Source organism: Halichoerus grypus, chromosome 3 (genome assembly GCF_964656455.1).
Source record: "Halichoerus grypus chromosome 3, mHalGry1.hap1.1, whole genome shotgun sequence".
Lineage (NCBI taxonomy): Eukaryota > Metazoa > Chordata > Mammalia > Carnivora > Phocidae > Halichoerus > Halichoerus grypus.
The window spans coordinates 13,446,378-13,463,263 of NC_135714.1; the positions used below are offsets into that span (position 1 = coordinate 13,446,378).

Consider the following 16,886-nt stretch of genomic DNA (forward strand, 5'->3'; position numbering starts at 1 on the left):
TCAAATCCATCACTAGCCATCATCACCTTACTGGGTTTCATTTTTCTTCTTAGCACTTATCTCTACTAGATATTGCTCTGTGTGTGTGTCTCCCACAGAAACAGTAAACATGAACAGAGACTTGGGGTGACTGTTAAAACCCCAGATTAAATACAGCCTAGGACACGGAAGGCTCAATCAATGTGCTGGATAACTTTAAAATTAAAAACAATGGGAAAAGAAACCTTAGCTTCTGAAAAAATAAATAAATGCTAAAAGGAAGTTACTGAAAGACCGCATAGTGGCTTTAATGCAACCATAAATACCCAAGGCGAACAGTGCCAGGCACACAGACAGGGAGGCTTAACAACGTTAGTGTTTTTGCTACCCGCCTCTCCGCACAGAGAACTTAAGGGTAGCTTTGCCAGTTTGTTCTCGTTATATCCACAGTGACTAGTCACTGGTGCACAGAAAGCGCTCAGTAACTGTGGAATGAACGGGTGCCTCCCTCCTACCAACGGTAAACCTGAGCCCGGAGAGAGAAAGCCTTGGCCAAAATCACTCCAAATCTTAAAGGCAAAGGCGGGCCTTGCACAGGAGTACCCCGACTCCCAGAGAAGGGCTAGCTCCACCGTAGTTACTGATTCTCCACTCCCCGCAACAGCGTCAAATCCTGTCAAAGCCTTTAATGCTTAAGTTAGGAAAATAAAAAGAAAAGCCTGGCCGCCTACCGGCAGCAAAGGACAAAACAAGGCTCTCAAACCCGCGGTTTCCCTGGAGCCCAATGGACGCCTGCGGCGGCCCGCAATGTCACATGACTAGGCGTGCCACGTGAGCTGCGCGCGCCAGCTCCTGCGCAGCCGCAGCGGGCCTCTTGCGCGCCATTCCAGAAATGGCGGCTCCGCTGGGAGGTATGTTCTCCGGGCAGCCACCTGGACACCCCGGGGACTCCAGGGGCCAAGCTTCGCTTCTTCAGGCCGCGCCAGGCCCTCCGAGAACTTCTAACAGTACCTTGGTGGACGAGTTGGAGTCATCTTTTGAGGTAAGGTGAGACTGGGGCGTCCGTGTTGCCAGCCTACCTTCTTTCCTGAAACGTAAGCTGCGCCTGGGCAGTTGTCTCTTTCAGCGATGCCCACATCAGGCTTGCAAATAGGGGAAGGGAACAGGCTCAGAGAACGGAAGTCACTTGCTTTCGTCTCCACGTTGAGTGGTGGCCGGAATTCTGTTCAGGTCTGCTGGCGGAGACGTAAACTTTATGTTTCTGGAAGCACGTGGACTTGAAGTTTGCCCATCCCTAGTCTCAGGACCCTTCTAGGTTCCTAGTTGGTTGTTCCCGTTCCATCTTTTTTGGGGGGCCATCCCCGAGCGCTCTTCCCCGCATTCTTGCGTGTTTAAAACTGATTCATCTACGACGGGTAACGTCACACTGCTACGGCCTGTATCCTTTCCGCTGGGCTCCACCCTTAGATCGCCCCAAACTAATGAACTCTTGGAGATGAAATGGACTTACGTGAAAGTTACTGTGTGAAACTTGGTACTAGGAGAGAGGGAGGAAGGAAAGCTGGAGGGGCAAGGGAGGCAGGGATGACCCATACTCTGAGTTCTACCCAAGAAGTTAACCCCTCTAGCAAGGAAAATGGGGAGTGGTAGTAGACAAAGGAGAGGTAAAAATAGGTGCTTAAAAATAAGATGGCTTTCAGTGATCTCTAGAGTGGAAGACGAGCCATTATTGTGTGGAAATAAAATAACTTATAATTGCAGCTACCTTTTCCACATTTTAAGTCATGTGAATTTTATACTCTATATAGTAGCAGAGTAGAGCGTGAATGTAGTTTGTAAATGAATGTGTTATTGGGGCTGCATGGGAAAAATGCATTTCTTGGGGAGTGTACATTCAAAAACTTGGGAGATAACTGATTTTAAAGGACATCAAAATTTATTGGGGAGGAGGATGAGCCGCCTTTGCAGTGGTGCCAAGCCATAAAGGAGAGGGTTTGGTAGGCTTTAGAGCAGCATTTAGCATTGAGGTGAGGTGGCGGTCAGTCATGAGTGCTTGCTGAAAGACTGGCCCTGTGGAAGTCTTGGCCAGAGCCAACACCAGCGCCCTAATGCTTAAAACCCTTTAGTGGCTACCTGTCACTCTTGGAGATAGAGCCAGAAAGTTTACTGTGGTATTCCTAGCTCTGCATATTTGGCTCTCTGCTCCATTGCAGTTTCCTTTTACTCTGGCCACAGAAGACTTTTTCTCCATGTGCTGTTTGTTTTGTCTCTGCGTTTCCGTCCCCTCCCCCAACTTGTGCATCAGTTCCTTAGTGGATCCACCCCTGGTGCCTTTTGTAGGACTTACCACCAGACCAGGCCCCTGAAGTCAGAGGCCGTCTCTCCCTCATTCCCCCGTCAGTGCTAATACAGTGGTAGCAGATAGCAAGTGCTTGATGTGTATTTGTCGAACAGTGACAGAGCCTGTTGTGTGTCAGTCCCTGTCTTCGGTGGTAAGAATACAGAGAAAACAGTCCTTGCCCTCAAGGAATTCATGACAGTTGGGTAGAAGAAACATAAATAGCAGGCAGTTGCCGTGTTGTGTGATCACTGCTCTGGTAGAAGAAAACCCAGGGAACTCTGGGAGCACACATGAGCCTGGCTGCCAAAGGCGCTTCCCAGAGAATACGAAACCCAAAAGGGCGTTTGGACAAAGCCAGGTAAGAAGGAGAGAGAGTTGCTACCTGGCCCTCCCTCTGCTGCTTTGTGATCACCCATCTAGTCTTCTCAAGACTCATCTCAAAGGCCACATTTTAATTTCCCTGTGGTCTGTGTGGGCTTCTAGTTCAGAGCCTCCAGCGGCCCGTGGCACCTGCGTGCCCACTTTTCATTTCATATTCTATTTAAAGGGTGCTGTCCCTTGAGGTCTCTGGCTTTCTCATTCTAGTTGCTCAGTAAATGCTCTTTAATGGAATGAGTTTATTGAGATCATGCCCTCTTGTTGTGGGAGGGAACCTTGGAGACCATCCTCTCCTTTTACGGATGGAGAAACAGGCTCAGAGGAGAAATTACTTGCCCAAAGCCAGACCCTCAGTTTGTGCAAATGAGGACTAGGACTTGGGCTTCCCTACTGTCCAGTCAAAGGTTCCATCCTACACATACTTCTAAAAAAGCATATTCTTTTTATAGACCACCACATATTTTCTTCTCTATACAACTGCCCGACTATCTATAAAGACCTGTGTGTGTAATATCCTTTTTTTTTTTTTTTTTTTAAGAGGTAAGAGGGAACTGAAATTCCTGAGCTCAGATTTCCTCTCACTGGGTCTGGTGGCCCTGCTCTCTGTGGGGGAGCAGCTCCACCTTTGTTGACGGGTTTGCCTGGTTGGCCTCCTGGGTGGGATGTTCTCCAGTACCCACAGGTTCCACAGAGCAGGTGTGCCCTATTCATATCCTAGGTCCAACAGGAGTCGTCTTTCCAAGTAATACACAGAATGGGCAATTTGTTTTTCTGATTTCTTGAGCTGTTACAGGGATTCCCCAGGAGGAGTCCTGTGATTTTTCTGTATAAATCAGATGGGGGAAACTGCTAACAGCACAATTTATTGCTTCCCAAAGGGCCCTCACATCTGGTTGATGGCCTAAATTTGGGCTCAGATATGCCTACCTCACACCAAGTGTAGTTTACTTACTGCTGGTGAGGCTCTGCTCTCCTGAGGTTTGAGGCTTCCTTTCTGACCACTGCTCCCCTCTCCAGCGCCCATCCCATTCTCTTTTTGACCCCACTACCCAGTGATAGGCCTTCTTTGTGCATTTTCTGACAGTTTCCTGTGCACAGAACTCCGTTGCTGAATTACGTATTCATCTAGATCGGTGCTTCTTTAGAGAAACTGTCTCTTTGGGCCTTGTTTATCCATGTGACAGCAAGCTTGTTCCCTTAGGTTGTCCTGTCAGTCATTAACCTATTTAGTGAGCCAAGCAGTGCCAAGCAGTCTTCTTGCACTAGGAGTGTAGTGAACAAGACATGCAAAATTCCTACCTGCTGGTGGGAACCAACTAATAATGGACTAAAAGAATGGAATGATGTCAGTTAACTGTGTGAAAAACAGTAAAGCTGGGCTTGAGGATAGTGAGCAGGAGGGGCGCCATTTCAAGAGTAGAGAGAGATGGCCTCTCTGAGGAGATGATGATTTAACCCGAGTCCTGACACAGTGGTAATACAGTTCATGTAAGCATCAGAGGGAGGGGCTGTAAGTGGGGCTGGAACAGGGGCCCAGGCTCTGGTGTGGAAAGGGACCGTGGGGAAAGGGGTGAGTGGCAGGAGTCGGGACTAGGTGGTGGTGCTTGCGTATACCAGCAGCCTCATTTGCAGGCTCTCCCTCGGAGGGTCTGATGGATTCAGTGTACTAAGTTCCTTCATTAGCAGGAGGATATCTTGTCAGCTGATGTGCAAACCCAGACTCTATAAACTCATTGAATGACTTCAAGAGAAGTTGTTTCTTACTCTGAAGTAAGATTTTTGACATGTGAATGACATGTTTTTTCTTATATGTTTGGGTCACACAGGCTTGCTTTGCTTCTCTTGTGAGTCAGGACTACGTCAATGGCACGGATCAGGAAGAAATTAGGACTGGTAAGAATTTACTCTTTGTAGATTATGTTCTTACCTTCAGCACGATTCCTAATTGCTGAATTTATACTCGACGTGTTTCAGTTCTATTTGTATCCTAAGAGAACTTTGCCAGAGAATAAGATTTATGCAGTCATTTCTATATACTACTGGTTCTTTGTTCAGTTTATTAATTGACATGTCCCTCATAATGAACCACTTAAAATGAGCTTTCCATTTTGGTGTAGGACGGTGACAACCAACAATGCATACTGCTTTTTTCAAAAAAGTTAAGTTTTGATTATTTTTTGAAGGTGTTACAGAGAAAAGTCTCTTGTGCTTCCCTGACTTCACCCAAGTTCTGTCCCCAGAGGCAGCCAGTGTTTCTGACTTTTTTGTACTATATTTTACATGTTACATTTTAACTGGAAGTCATGATGCTAATTGCTGGATCTCTGGATGGATTGTCTCTCTTCAGAAGAACTTTTGTGTTGTAATGAGGTATCATTCACCTCATAAAAGCACAAATTATGTGCCATTTAATGTTGGTTAATACATGGGGGTTGGGAGTCAGTATCACTGCTGTGACCAGAATTAAAATTCCAGATTACATCTATGGGAAGATGCCATTTTGATATTTTGACTGTTCATTTATGAGGGAGATACATGTGTCTAGTGTTTTTCTTAATATTTTGGTCTTTTTTTAAATAAGGTGTTGATCAGTGTATCCAGAAATTTCTGGATATTGCGAGACAGACGGAATGTTTTTTCCTACAAAAAAGATTGCAGTTATCTGTCCAGAAACCAGAGCAAGTTATCAAAGAGGTATGAACTCACATTTCTCCTCAACTTTTAGGAAGAGCACATGTTGTCAGGATTCCATATGTGCTTTAAATGAGATACATCCTTTTCCCACGAGTTACAGTAGGGCTTTATAGATTGAATACAAATGTTGCTAGTTGTCAGTGTTGATGACAAGCTGGGCAGGTAATGGAGCCAGGGGTGGGGGGGCGGGAAGATGGGCTTCAAACAGAGCAGTTTCATTTGCTGGGTTTCATGGAAAATGAAAGGCTCTGCTGCTTGAAAAAGGTGGAGAAGCCATTAATGTAGACAGCAAGCTCAGTTTGGACAAAAATTGTGAGCTGTGTGTATCCCCGGCTGCCCTAGACACAGGAAGGGCTCAAGTTTTGTTCAAGGAATCAAAAATTAAATGTTCTGTCCAGGTTCCTTGAGACTCAGGATTTCATTTATCTCAGTTGTTTGAAACTGGGGCATTTGGAAATGTGTTGAGGTTGCCACAATGACTGGAAAGCTTTATTGGCATTTAGTTTGTTGGGCCAAAGCCTGCCGAGTGCATTGTGGAAGGGAGAAGAATCATCTTGCCCAAGAGACCTGTGATGCCCCTGATGAGGAACAATAAATTGAAATGATTGTTTTTGGTACCTTTTGAAGTAACTACTCCCAATTAATTGAAAACATTCTTTTTATTCATTGATATCAGCTGTTGAGAACGTGAAGGGTAAGATGATATTTTACAGTTTATCATTGTCAGATCATATCATGTCAGAACACTTGAGTAAGAACATAGGTATGTTCAAGGCCAGGCCTTAATAAAGAACTATAATGCTGGTATTCATTTAAAAAGCGCTTGAATATGAGATTTTAACACTTCATCCTGAACTGATAGAACAGTGGTTTTGGACTCTTTAAACGGTTGTTAGCATATATTTGATTCTCAGTGTTTTAGATTCTCAGCAATAGCCTTTGGACAGAGGGTGCCTGGGGACCAGGATGGGAAAGAGACTGATTTTCTTTGGCTGCCCTTGGTACTTTAGAATATTGGAACATCTGTATTACTTATTAAAAGAAAGTGAAAAAGAAAAACTCCCAGTGTTAGGCATCTTCCATTGGAGGAATTGCTGTGGGTTGTTCAGATAGTGGAGCCAAGCAGGGTAATGGGCATACAATGGTTTAATTGATTCTCTTGTTTTGAATTTACTTCTTAAAGCTCTGACCAAATCAGAAACTATTTTCACTTTTCATGAACTTGCTCTTACTTCGTTGTCCTCATTTGCAGGATGTCTCAGAACTAAGAAATGAATTACAGCGGAAAGATGCTCTGGTCCAGAAGCACTTGACAAAACTGAGACATTGGCAGCAGGTGCTGGAAGACATCAACGTCCAGCACAAAAAGCCAGCCGAAATCCCTCAGGGCTCCTTGGCCTACCTCGAGCAGGCATCTGCTAATATCCCTGCACCAATGAAGCAAACCTGAGTCAGAGCTGGCCTGAAGGTGATCTGGTGTGTGAGTCAGTCTAAACACGGTTTTGACAAACATCACTTCTTGTGGACATGACATTTTGGAAGAACTCTTTGCCAAAGAATGATGATTTTTGTTGATGATCTCACCTAAAATTCTCCCCTTATTTTTATAAGCGTTATGTCTTGAGTACTTTATAAAATGCCTATATAGTTTTGGTAAATCGAGTAAATTTTCCTGTCTTTAGCAAAGTTTAGACTGGTAGTGTGATGCTACTTACAGATTTCCTTTTCATGTTTCTTTTTTCTGTTTGTATTTTTTTTTTTGTTTTTGTATGACTTAATCTCTTTGTGTTCCAGTTTTAGATTAGCTTATATGATCTGATCTGAGAATCAGAGGATGAGGAGTTTGGTTGTAGGCCTTTTATGACAATTATCCCTAGGTGGTAGTGCAGAAAATAGGTAAATTTGCATGTTTCAAAACTTTAAATTACTTCAAGAAGAAGAATCTAATACAGTGATGTTTGTAATGCATCCGGAGCTCTTAGAATGAGGATATTTTGTAAATAGGTTGAAAGGATTATAATATCCTAAGTTAGTGTAGGAATAATATAGTAGGATCCTTACGTTGATTTTGACTTTTATTTGGGCTAAGCTTATATTTTGTGTGGTGGTTTTTCACTTTTTGGAGCGGAGGTGTGTAGTAAGAGCAGTGATAAGCTAAGTTTTGTTACGTTCTGCAGTGATGAATCAGCGTAAGGAAGGGGATAGACCTTGTTTTCAGAATGGCACTTGCGTACGTGCAGTATGAGAAGTTAAAGCTTGCCATGATCATCTCTTTTCATTTTGAGTTTTGTTTGCTTGTGTCGTTTTTGTTTCTGGTTTTTTGTAGCAGAATTTTCATTAAGGATGATTCTTGCTAATGAATAGTTGATTCCAAGGGACTGGGGCCTCTGGGTGGGGAGTGGGCTGCAGGGTGACCCTCAGCAAACTCCCCATCCTCAAAAATCATGGGAGCCTCAGCTTTTGGGGGAAGACATTTTACCCTCTTGTTGGTTACACGGGCCAATGAGATTCTCTGTTGAGCGGCCCTTGAGAAGTGCAGAAGGGCATTGCGTGTGGTGCTCCCTAGGTGAGATTTTCCTTTCTCTCTTGTTTACCAGTCTCTTATCAGATTACATCTCCTAACCCAAAACAAATGCTCTATTGTTTTCTAAATAGGCAGTACTTCCGCAAGTCAGGTGTCCTGACTTGTTTTGTTTTCTTCAGCCTTGAAGGCTCCTCCCTCCATAACATTGACATCATCCATTCATGGTTGTTTGACCTGGATGCCACCTGGTCCCTGAAGTCTCTGCACGCTTTCTCTGCTGCACCCTGAGGACACAGGACTTCCCCTCTCTTTGCCAGCCTTGCTTGATTCTCCCTGGGGGTTAGTGATTTGTATCGGTCTCTCTGCCCCTCATGAGAAGGAGGCATTGTTCCCCTCTGAATGTACAGTGACCACATATTATTTATCTTTTATGCATAATACTTACTGCTCATTTTTGTTTGTGTGCATGTGTGTGGGGTACCCAGCCTGGGGCCAACCCCTCAGTACAGATTAAACAAAGCTTTTAAAAGTATGACTTCAAGGTTGTTAACCTGGCCACCTCATACCAATTAGAAGCTCTGATTGGCGGGATTAAGTTTTAGGCAGTCTTGCAGTAATAGAGGTTCTTACTGAAAAGATTGGGAACTATTTTGTTTGGTGCTCAGTGAAAATATTTTGAATTCATGTAAGTACCAATTACTGCCATTTATTTTTTCAAAAGTTTTCTGTCAAATAAATAGCAGTTTTTCAGTCTTACCTGTTTGTAAATATCTTTTTCCTTTTAATGACCTCTTAATTGTTGATGAACATAGAAAACCCTCTGAGCTGCTGTCTCCTTCAGTGAAAAAATAAGAAACCATCAGCTGGGATTTCCCTTACTTTTCCACTCCCAGAATGACAAACCTACCCACCTCTTCAGGGTATCCTTTTTTTCCTTGCTGTTCCATCTCCCGAAGTGCCTACCTTGTGTCAGACCAGCCTTTCCACCAGTGTCCGGGGTCCCAGGTCAGTTGCCTTCTTTAGGCTTAATCCTTGGGTGGTGGTCGTCCCCGGCATCGCCTGTCTACGGGATCACTCCCACCAGCTCACAGGGTTCTTCATCTCCCAACTTCAGCATTTCCCTCGGCGCTTGAGCTGCTGCCCTGTCTCCCGGCCCCTCGTTCACAGTCTCCAGCGTGTCTCCTCTCCCTTCCTTCTCCTCCAGGCTGCCCCCCCCACTACCATCACTGTGCTGTTATGGTTACTAGCCACTTTGCTGGTGCTAAGTTGAATGGATACTTCATCTTTTTTACTTGAATTCATTCTCTTTGATTCATCTTTCCTTTTTTACCCAGCTTCTCAATATGAACATTTCTGAGTGTTTGGTCCTGGGGCCCTGGAGGCTGTAGTGGAGTGCTGCTCAGTTCTCCCTTCAAGAGAGTCACTATGGGGGGAGTACAGTTACCAAAGCTCCGCCTTCGGGGCTCTGCCGCAGGGTTCCCAGAGATCTCCAGTTAATGTCTTGTAATTTTAAGTGTGTCTTGGGATACAGCTCCTGGAGGACCTGACTGACATGGATGTTAGTGGACGTGGTCTGAGAGAGCCGGCAGTAGGATGGGGTTTGGGGACTGGCTCATGTACTGTCCGACTGGCCAAAAAGACCCGTGGTGGGGGCGCCTGGGTGGCTCAGTTGGTTAAGCGACTGCCTTCGGCTCAGGTCATGATCCTGGAGTCCCTGGATCGAGTCCCGCATCGGGCTCCCTGCTCGGCAGGGAGTCTGCTTCTCCCTCTGACCCTCCCCCCTCTCATGTGCTTGCTCTCTCATTCTCTCTCTCTCAAATAAATAAATAAATAAATCTTTAAAAAAAAAAAAAAAGACCCGTGGTGGTACAGTTACCAGTGGCCCAGGTGCTGAAGATTCCACCAGTGGTGCCTCAGGGAAACCTCCCAGTGGAAGGAAACATTGCCAGCGCAAGGATCAAACACTGGAAGGTAAGAGGGAACACTGTATACAAGAACAGTGGAGTTAGCTGGTTATCCCCTCACCATCTTGACTCCCCCCTGGAGGAATAATGACAAACTACCGGTACTTAACAAATAGTCAACAGCCACCCTGAGTGCCTGGGGCATCTTTGATGATCTCCTGCTGGGGCACAACAGACAGTTGAGCTAGGAGGAGATAATAGATCAAAAATAATATGGCAGGGCGGGCGCTTGGGTAGCTCAGTCAGTTAAGAGGCTGACTCTTGATTTTGGCTCAGGTCATGATTTCAGGGTCGTGAGATTGAGCCCCACATCAGGGTCCACACTCAGTGGGAACTCAGTGGGGAGTCTGCTGGAGATTGTCTCTCCCCCTCCCCCTCCTCCCTGTCTTTCTCCCTCTGCTCACATGTGCGCACTGTCTCTCAAATATTCAAAATAATAACAACAATAATAATAATGCACCCCCAAGGTGATGGTGGAGATTAGTGCTACTATAAGAAATCTAAAGGATGCAGGGAGAGTGGTCCCTAACAAAGCTCCATTTAATTTCCCAGCCTTACCCTTGCAGAATCCAGATGGATCCTGGAGAATGAGTATAGAGACCAAGTAACCTCAAGTGCAACTACTGTGTTGGATGTTACGTGATGCTAGAGCAGCTGATAAGGGGTGAAGTACAAGATAGCAGCCATTTCTTGGGCGAGTTCATTCTTTCCCACCCTAATTAAGAAACACTTTACAGCACAGCAATCTTCCTTTCCAGTTTCGCTCCAGCAGTGTTAGCCCTTTCTCCTGTCATAATAGGGCCTACTGAAATTTATCACCAAATCTTGCTGTTTCTTCCCCCTGACTCAATCCTGAATCAGCTCATTTCTCTTCATCTCCACTGTTCTCCCCAGGCCATCACCGTCACATCTGGACCACTTGCTCTTGAGAGATTGATGGAATCAGATTATGTACACAAAAACCGGAAGAATGTTTTATCTCTCAAATGAGTTTCTTTGTCAGTATTACCTAGGGTATGGTAGGGTATGGAGAGGTAGGATTTTAGTCACAGCTAGTGAAGGTGTAAACTTGATAGAAACTTTCTAGATGATAATCTCGTTATGTCAGAAAGCTTAAGCATGTATCCTTTGACGCTTTACTTCACTCCACTCAACGAATATGTCCTAAAGAAATAAATGGTAGAAGCATGCACAGATTTAGTTAAGAAAGATGTAATCATTGCAGGGTAGAATCTTGAAATTTAACCATCTTTCACTCACCTGCACCAAGAAAGAAATCAAACAGATGTAAAGTCTCAATAAAATTCTGTCCCTGCAGCTGGTGTCCTGCTGAGTTAAAGGACAGTCGTACAAAGTGCAGCTACTTTGCTAGTCATCAGGAGTTGCAGTGTTAGAAAAAGGTTTCAGTAAACAGAACTATCTGTACATAATTTTTAAAACACAAAATGCAGGCATAATCCTACAATGCTCACCTTAAGCAGGAAACAAGATAACTAAAAAAAAAATGTGATACTGGGGCCCCTGGGTGGCTCAGTCGCTTAAGCGTCTCCCTTCAGCTCAGGTCATGAACCTTGGTCCTGGGATCGAACCCCGACTTGGGCTCCTTGCTCAGCGGGGAGCCTGCTTCTCCCTCTCTCCCTGCCCCACCCCCCCACTTGTGCTCTCTCACGCTCTCTTCCTCTCTCAAATAAATAAAAATCTTTTTTTTAAAAGTGTGATACTGAAAATAAAATGGCATGTTACATTGGTAACGTATTGTCATTTAAGAAATTATTATAGGGCCATATGTTTTGATTAGATAGTGATTTTACCTTTGAATTGTGAGTTGTAATTGCATTTCTCTCAAAATGATGTACGGAAGCAGCTACTTTTTATTTGAAGATGATCTAATTGAAGTTAATGTGAACTTCTATTTCCAAGCTCCGTCTTCATCTAATTTCACCATTCGTTGGGAAAATAATACAAGTCACAGCCATTTTTTATTGCCCAGTTGTTTAAAGTTTTATTCAAAGAGCAGGGTTTGACAGTGCACAGAATAAACAACTGTTTATGGCCACCTGTGGGGCCAGCACCGAAGGACTGAGAACATATTGTGCCCAAATTGTATTGAGTCTTGTCAAATCACACTGCTCTGTCAGAAGGTCAGACGATTCAGTGTGGGCTGACAGGTCAGCACCGTGAATGGCCAGTCCCGATTCCCTTTAACGTACTGAGCATCCATGCAGTGGGGAAGCAGTGCACCATGAGGCAAAGGGCCCAAGCCCAAAAGACTACAGGTTCAGTAGATCTTTGACTTCATAGAATACTCTAGAAACCTTGACAAGTGACCAAATTGAAACTACAGTCATTGAAACTGAGATGTATGATGGGGCGAGGCTCAGTTATTCACAGAAAAATACTGGCAGTGGTTAATTCCAATTCATGATTGGTATCATTACTCATAATATTTTGCTTAATTCTTGCAAAGCCCCCTTTGAGGTAGGTGTTATCCCCTCTATAGTCTGCTTCATGTTCTGGAGCTATGAAGTCAAAGCATTCAATCCAAGTATGCCAAGGTTTCCTAGAGTCCACTCCTAGTTTTGCCTCGTTTTTTTAATTGGCTTTCATGAGTATTTTGAACTTTGTTTTACTCTTCTTCCTACTGAGGTTGAATGTGCAATTTGGAATTACGTCATTTACATAGAAATACTTTTCAAGTGGAGATGACTAGCATTCTAAGGAAAAACGAACCACTTTTAGAGGAGACCATGGAAATCACAAAGCCTGGTATTCCATAAAGTGGAATGAAATCTTCTGGATACTAGAAATACAATGTGAAGGTTATCAGCAACATTAATAACATTTTCCTATGGGTACCTTTTGATAACACTTTTTTGTTACTGTTTTTTGTTTGTTTGTTTGTTTTTTAACCTTAATGGCAAGAATTTTTTTTAAGCACTGGTGTCACAATGAAATAGTATGAAATATTAAGGCCAAAATTTGTTTTGGCTATTATATATAAATCATATCACAAGCAAGTTATTTGGTTGGTTGGTTGTTTAGTTCATTCCTTCAATCAGTTGCTTTAAAAGAAATGTTTTTCAAATGTCCTCTTTGTGATGGATCCCAAGAATCAGTTTAGAAAGAAAAATACTTGGTAAACCATTCCTGGTGGGCAGAGCCCTGTTTCTGTTGGACTTCTTTGGGTTGGGCTGTTTCACCATCTTGTGTCCTAAAAACAAGCCAAGAGACAAAAAGGATTCTTAGAAGGTTTTGAAAATTATTCAGCAAACCACTTAATGACCTGCTATCTTTCAGGGAAAGAAAGCTGCTTCTGTACTCTTGGAAAGACAGTACAATGTAACTGGCCAACATTCATAGCTGGAAACAAGTTGTGAAAGATGCGGATGGGGAGAGAACATCTGATTCCCATTTTGAAAACAAGGTCTCCAATTTTACTTAAAACCTAATGAGGCATATCATGTAATTTTATTTCAGGCACAAATAATAAACCTCATAAAAAAGTTAAGGAATGAAATAGTTAATCATCACAGACTTACAATGTCTGGCTTCTTTAAAAGCTATCTAATGTGTTCTAGCATCTCAGTAAGATGGTGGAATTAGCCTAATAAATTGAAAAGAGGAAACAGTAAGCAAGAAAGTACGACGTATACCTGCCTGAATGAACGGTTTCTGATTAGTGAAGCTTCATGTAAACTGGGAACCTAGCTTCACACACAGGTGTGCGCTACTGAGGTGAAGCTAGAGTCAGGAGCTGGCTCTGGCAGTTAGGGCTGGGCTCAGGGCTCCAGGCCTCCGTTTCCACAGCTGTGAAACAATGGCTGGACTCATTTGGTGACTGCCAGGGGCTCTGTCCAGCTCAACATTCATAAAGGACTGTGCCTCCCCATTTTTCTCAATAGCCACGGGGATGCGGGCCTTTGGAAAAGGAACATTTTTAGAAGGAGCCCTTTCTGAAATGCAAAATTCAAAGCCCACAATATGAAATATTGCCTCTGAATGGAAGACTGGATAGGAGGGAGAACTAATAAAGGGAAAACTCATGATCCCGAAAGAGAAACATGTTGCAAGGGTTTCTGGGAAAGTAAGATGGTATCTGAGATACCATGCATGAGCTCCCAAACCCACAGATTAAGAGTCTTACAACCTCAAGATGATACAATAAATCTTGAGAAATAACCTTAATAATAATAGTGGAAATCTACTGAACGCTTCTGTACCAGGTCCTGTGCTAAGCATGTCTCACGGATTCAGTCCTTTAGTCCCACATCAGTCTGATGAGGGAGATGCTATACTATCTTTGTTGTAGAGGTGAGGAAATGGAGACCCAGAGAGGTAAGTAATCTGCCTAAGGCCACCTAGCTAAGAACAAGAAGGACCAGAATTTGAATCCAGACCTCAGGGCCAGATGATGAGAGTCCGTCTTCTGTGTTAACACACACAGACATGGCCAGCTGAGTGTCCCTTATCTAATCATCCATGGAAAAAGGCTTTCTGGAATTTGGTACCAAGAATAGTACCGCTTCTAAAGAGTGACATACTTCCTTCCTCTTACACAACCTTCCTGTTTGGCTGGATTGTAATTTGTCCAAGGCAGGGTTTTGCTATTCTTTATATCTGCCCAAATGCCGGGAGTCTTAAGTGGTGCCAGAGAGGGATCCAAATTCCCCTCCTATCGGTGGAAACTGGAAATCAGAGCTCCCCCCCCTACCTCGTGGCAGTTTTCACATCTAGAGACTGGGTGGGTTTGTAAGGCTGGTCACAGCTGGGGCTTGGGTCCAAGCTGGGTGATTTAGTTATTGGAGGGGCATTGATCCTGGAGCTCAGATCACCACTCAGAAAGTTCTTGGCGTAGGAGGCGAGGTTTGGCACACTGACCACTCGGCTGGGCACTTCCTCCATCTTCTTTTTCTGTTTGTATTAAAAGGAAGGCCTGTTAGTGCCACCCCAAAGAGACATCACTGTGAAAGTAAAAAGGCCCACCCAGCCAAAACCATAAGGGAGAGGAGGCAATAATTTTATTTATATACTTAGATGTTATTTTTTAAAGCATTTTTTTCTCCAGTGTACTTTATGTTTTAAGAAACACAAAGGTTTACAATTTCTTATCAAAAACTTCTGGGAAGGGGCGCCTGGGTGGCTCAGTTAAGCGCCTGCCTTCGGCTCAGGTCATGATCCCAGGGTCCTGGGATCGAGCCCTGCATCGGGCTCCCTGCTCCGCGGGAAGCCTGCTTCTCCCTCTCCCACTCCCCCCTGCTTGTGTTCCCTCTCTTGCTGTGTCTCTCTCCGTCAAATAAAATCTTAACAACAACTTCTGGGGATAGATGTATGTTTTTGTAATTCAAAAAAATTTTTTTAGACTTTAGAAGGCCATCTAAACTCCCCGGTAGGGGCTTGGGCCCATTGTCTTCAAATATGTTAATATTTCTGGAGTGAAACTTAGATCTTGTTGCACTGAGGGGCATATATAAAAATTATAAATGAGCTCACATCAGTTCAGGTTAGGTTTACTGCCCTTTGAACTATTAAAAAAATATTTTTTAGCACTTTTAGGATTTTGTGAAAGCAGATGAGAGACTTGGATGTGAATATTTTCATTATAACAAATTCCAAAAATATATGCAAGGATAAAAAGTTAAGCGGGAGATTCCTGCTCTTTACTCTCCTTCCTATCCCAGATATAACCATTATTAATAGTGACATGTTTATTTATAGGAAGTTTGGAGAATACAAAAACCCATAAAAATTATAAGTACACATTATCTGCCTAGCCAGATATAAATACTGTTTGTTACTAATTTGGACTATTTCCTGTGAGTCTTATTTTCAATGAATATCCCTCTGAATGTATGCCAGCCCACTGACAAATAAGCTGCAGTTACCTTTAGGAAAATGAAACCAGCAGGATTGTGTAATGCTTGAAACCAGGAAACCAATTTACCTTCATGGAAGGGGTCAAATATCCTGGGTGAGGATTGAAAGAGAAGGACCGATTCCTATGGGACATGGCACTGGGGAAGGCTGCATAGTGAAATCTTCTCTCCTCCTGGAAAAACAACACAACTGAATCTACATGAGCCTAACCGTACAGCATCGGGTTTGACCTGAAGGAAAAAGGCCGTGTGAGGGCAGATGACAGTGAAGGAAAGCCCAGGGGAGGGAGGGGAGGTCAGTGGGGATCAGGCTGCTGTCCACTGAAGCTTTGAGGAAGCACCTTTACTCCTGTGGCCTTTGAGTCCCCAGCTTCTCTTGTATAGGAAAGGGCAAGCTTATTTGAAACACTTTATACATATATATATCCAGGTACTCTTAGCATCTGAAAAGAGTCTACTGCAGAAAGTAAGACAAAGAAAGAAAACCCCAGGTACAATCACTACGTGGCCAACCTTGTTTATGTGTGTCCACTTTTCTCTTTCCTGCTGTATTATTTTTAAAGCAAATCCCAGTCATTGTATAATTTCATCTGTAAAAACATCAATATGTATCTCTAAGAGATAAGGACTCTTTAAAAAAAAAAAACAAAACAAAACCTAACCACAATACTTTTGTCACATTTAGCAAACAAGCTATTCCTTAGTATCTAATTTTCAGTTAGTGGTGAAGTTTTCCTGATGGTCTCATCAGTGTACTGACATGAAACAGTGGCTCTGGCAGGGGTGGGAATGGGAGTGAGATCTGAGAGGGCTATATTTGTGTGAGGCCACCATAAGACTGTGGATCTTACTTGGAGAAAATGGGAGGCCACGGGAGGTGCTGAACAGAGCCGTGCTGTCATCTGACATATTTTCCTAGATTGCTCTGGTTCATGTGAGGTCAGCATGTGGGCAAGGTTCCAGTGAGTGGGGAGACCAGTGGTTCTCTACGGTGTGTGTGAGGGGCTTGGACTAAAGTGGTAGAGGCAAGATGGGGCGGGTGGGGGGAGGCGGCTGGACTTCGATGGGGCTAACTAGCCCTTCCACCCTGGGCTACACGGACAAGAGTGAGTCGAGACCCACTGTCTCCAGGG

The 16,886-nt window shown here is 43.8% G+C and overlaps 2 protein-coding genes across 4 annotated transcripts in view; one reads left to right on the forward strand and one right to left on the reverse strand.

The window, feature by feature from the left end:
* The first annotated feature begins 821 nt into the window (after positions 1-821).
* MED28 (mediator complex subunit 28) lies at positions 822-8,672 on the forward strand. The gene is made up of 4 exons (XM_036072097.2): positions 822-1,021; positions 4,525-4,591; positions 5,280-5,392; positions 6,645-8,672. The coding sequence occupies exons 1-4, from the start codon at positions 872-874 to the stop codon at positions 6,840-6,842; spliced, it is 528 nt and encodes a 175-aa protein (XP_035927990.1). The 5' UTR covers positions 822-871; the 3' UTR covers positions 6,843-8,672.
* A 3,183-nt stretch (positions 8,673-11,855) lies between these two features.
* The window catches only part of FAM184B (family with sequence similarity 184 member B), a 152,333-nt gene continuing 147,302 nt past the window's right edge, over positions 11,856-16,886 (reverse strand). For 2 of the 3 annotated variants that reach the window (XM_036072089.2, XM_078068431.1), the window contains exons 16-18: positions 15,822-15,926; positions 14,592-14,791; positions 11,856-13,091 (exon numbers count right to left, since the gene is read on the reverse strand). In XM_036072089.2, coding sequence (XP_035927982.2) covers positions 12,998-13,091; positions 14,592-14,791; positions 15,822-15,926 — 399 coding nt within the window. In that variant the 3' untranslated portion in view covers positions 11,856-12,997. Of the gene's footprint in view, positions 13,092-14,591; positions 14,792-15,821; positions 15,927-16,266; positions 16,344-16,886 lie in introns of those variants that run through there. The other variant, XR_013446295.1, reaches the window with a different exon arrangement.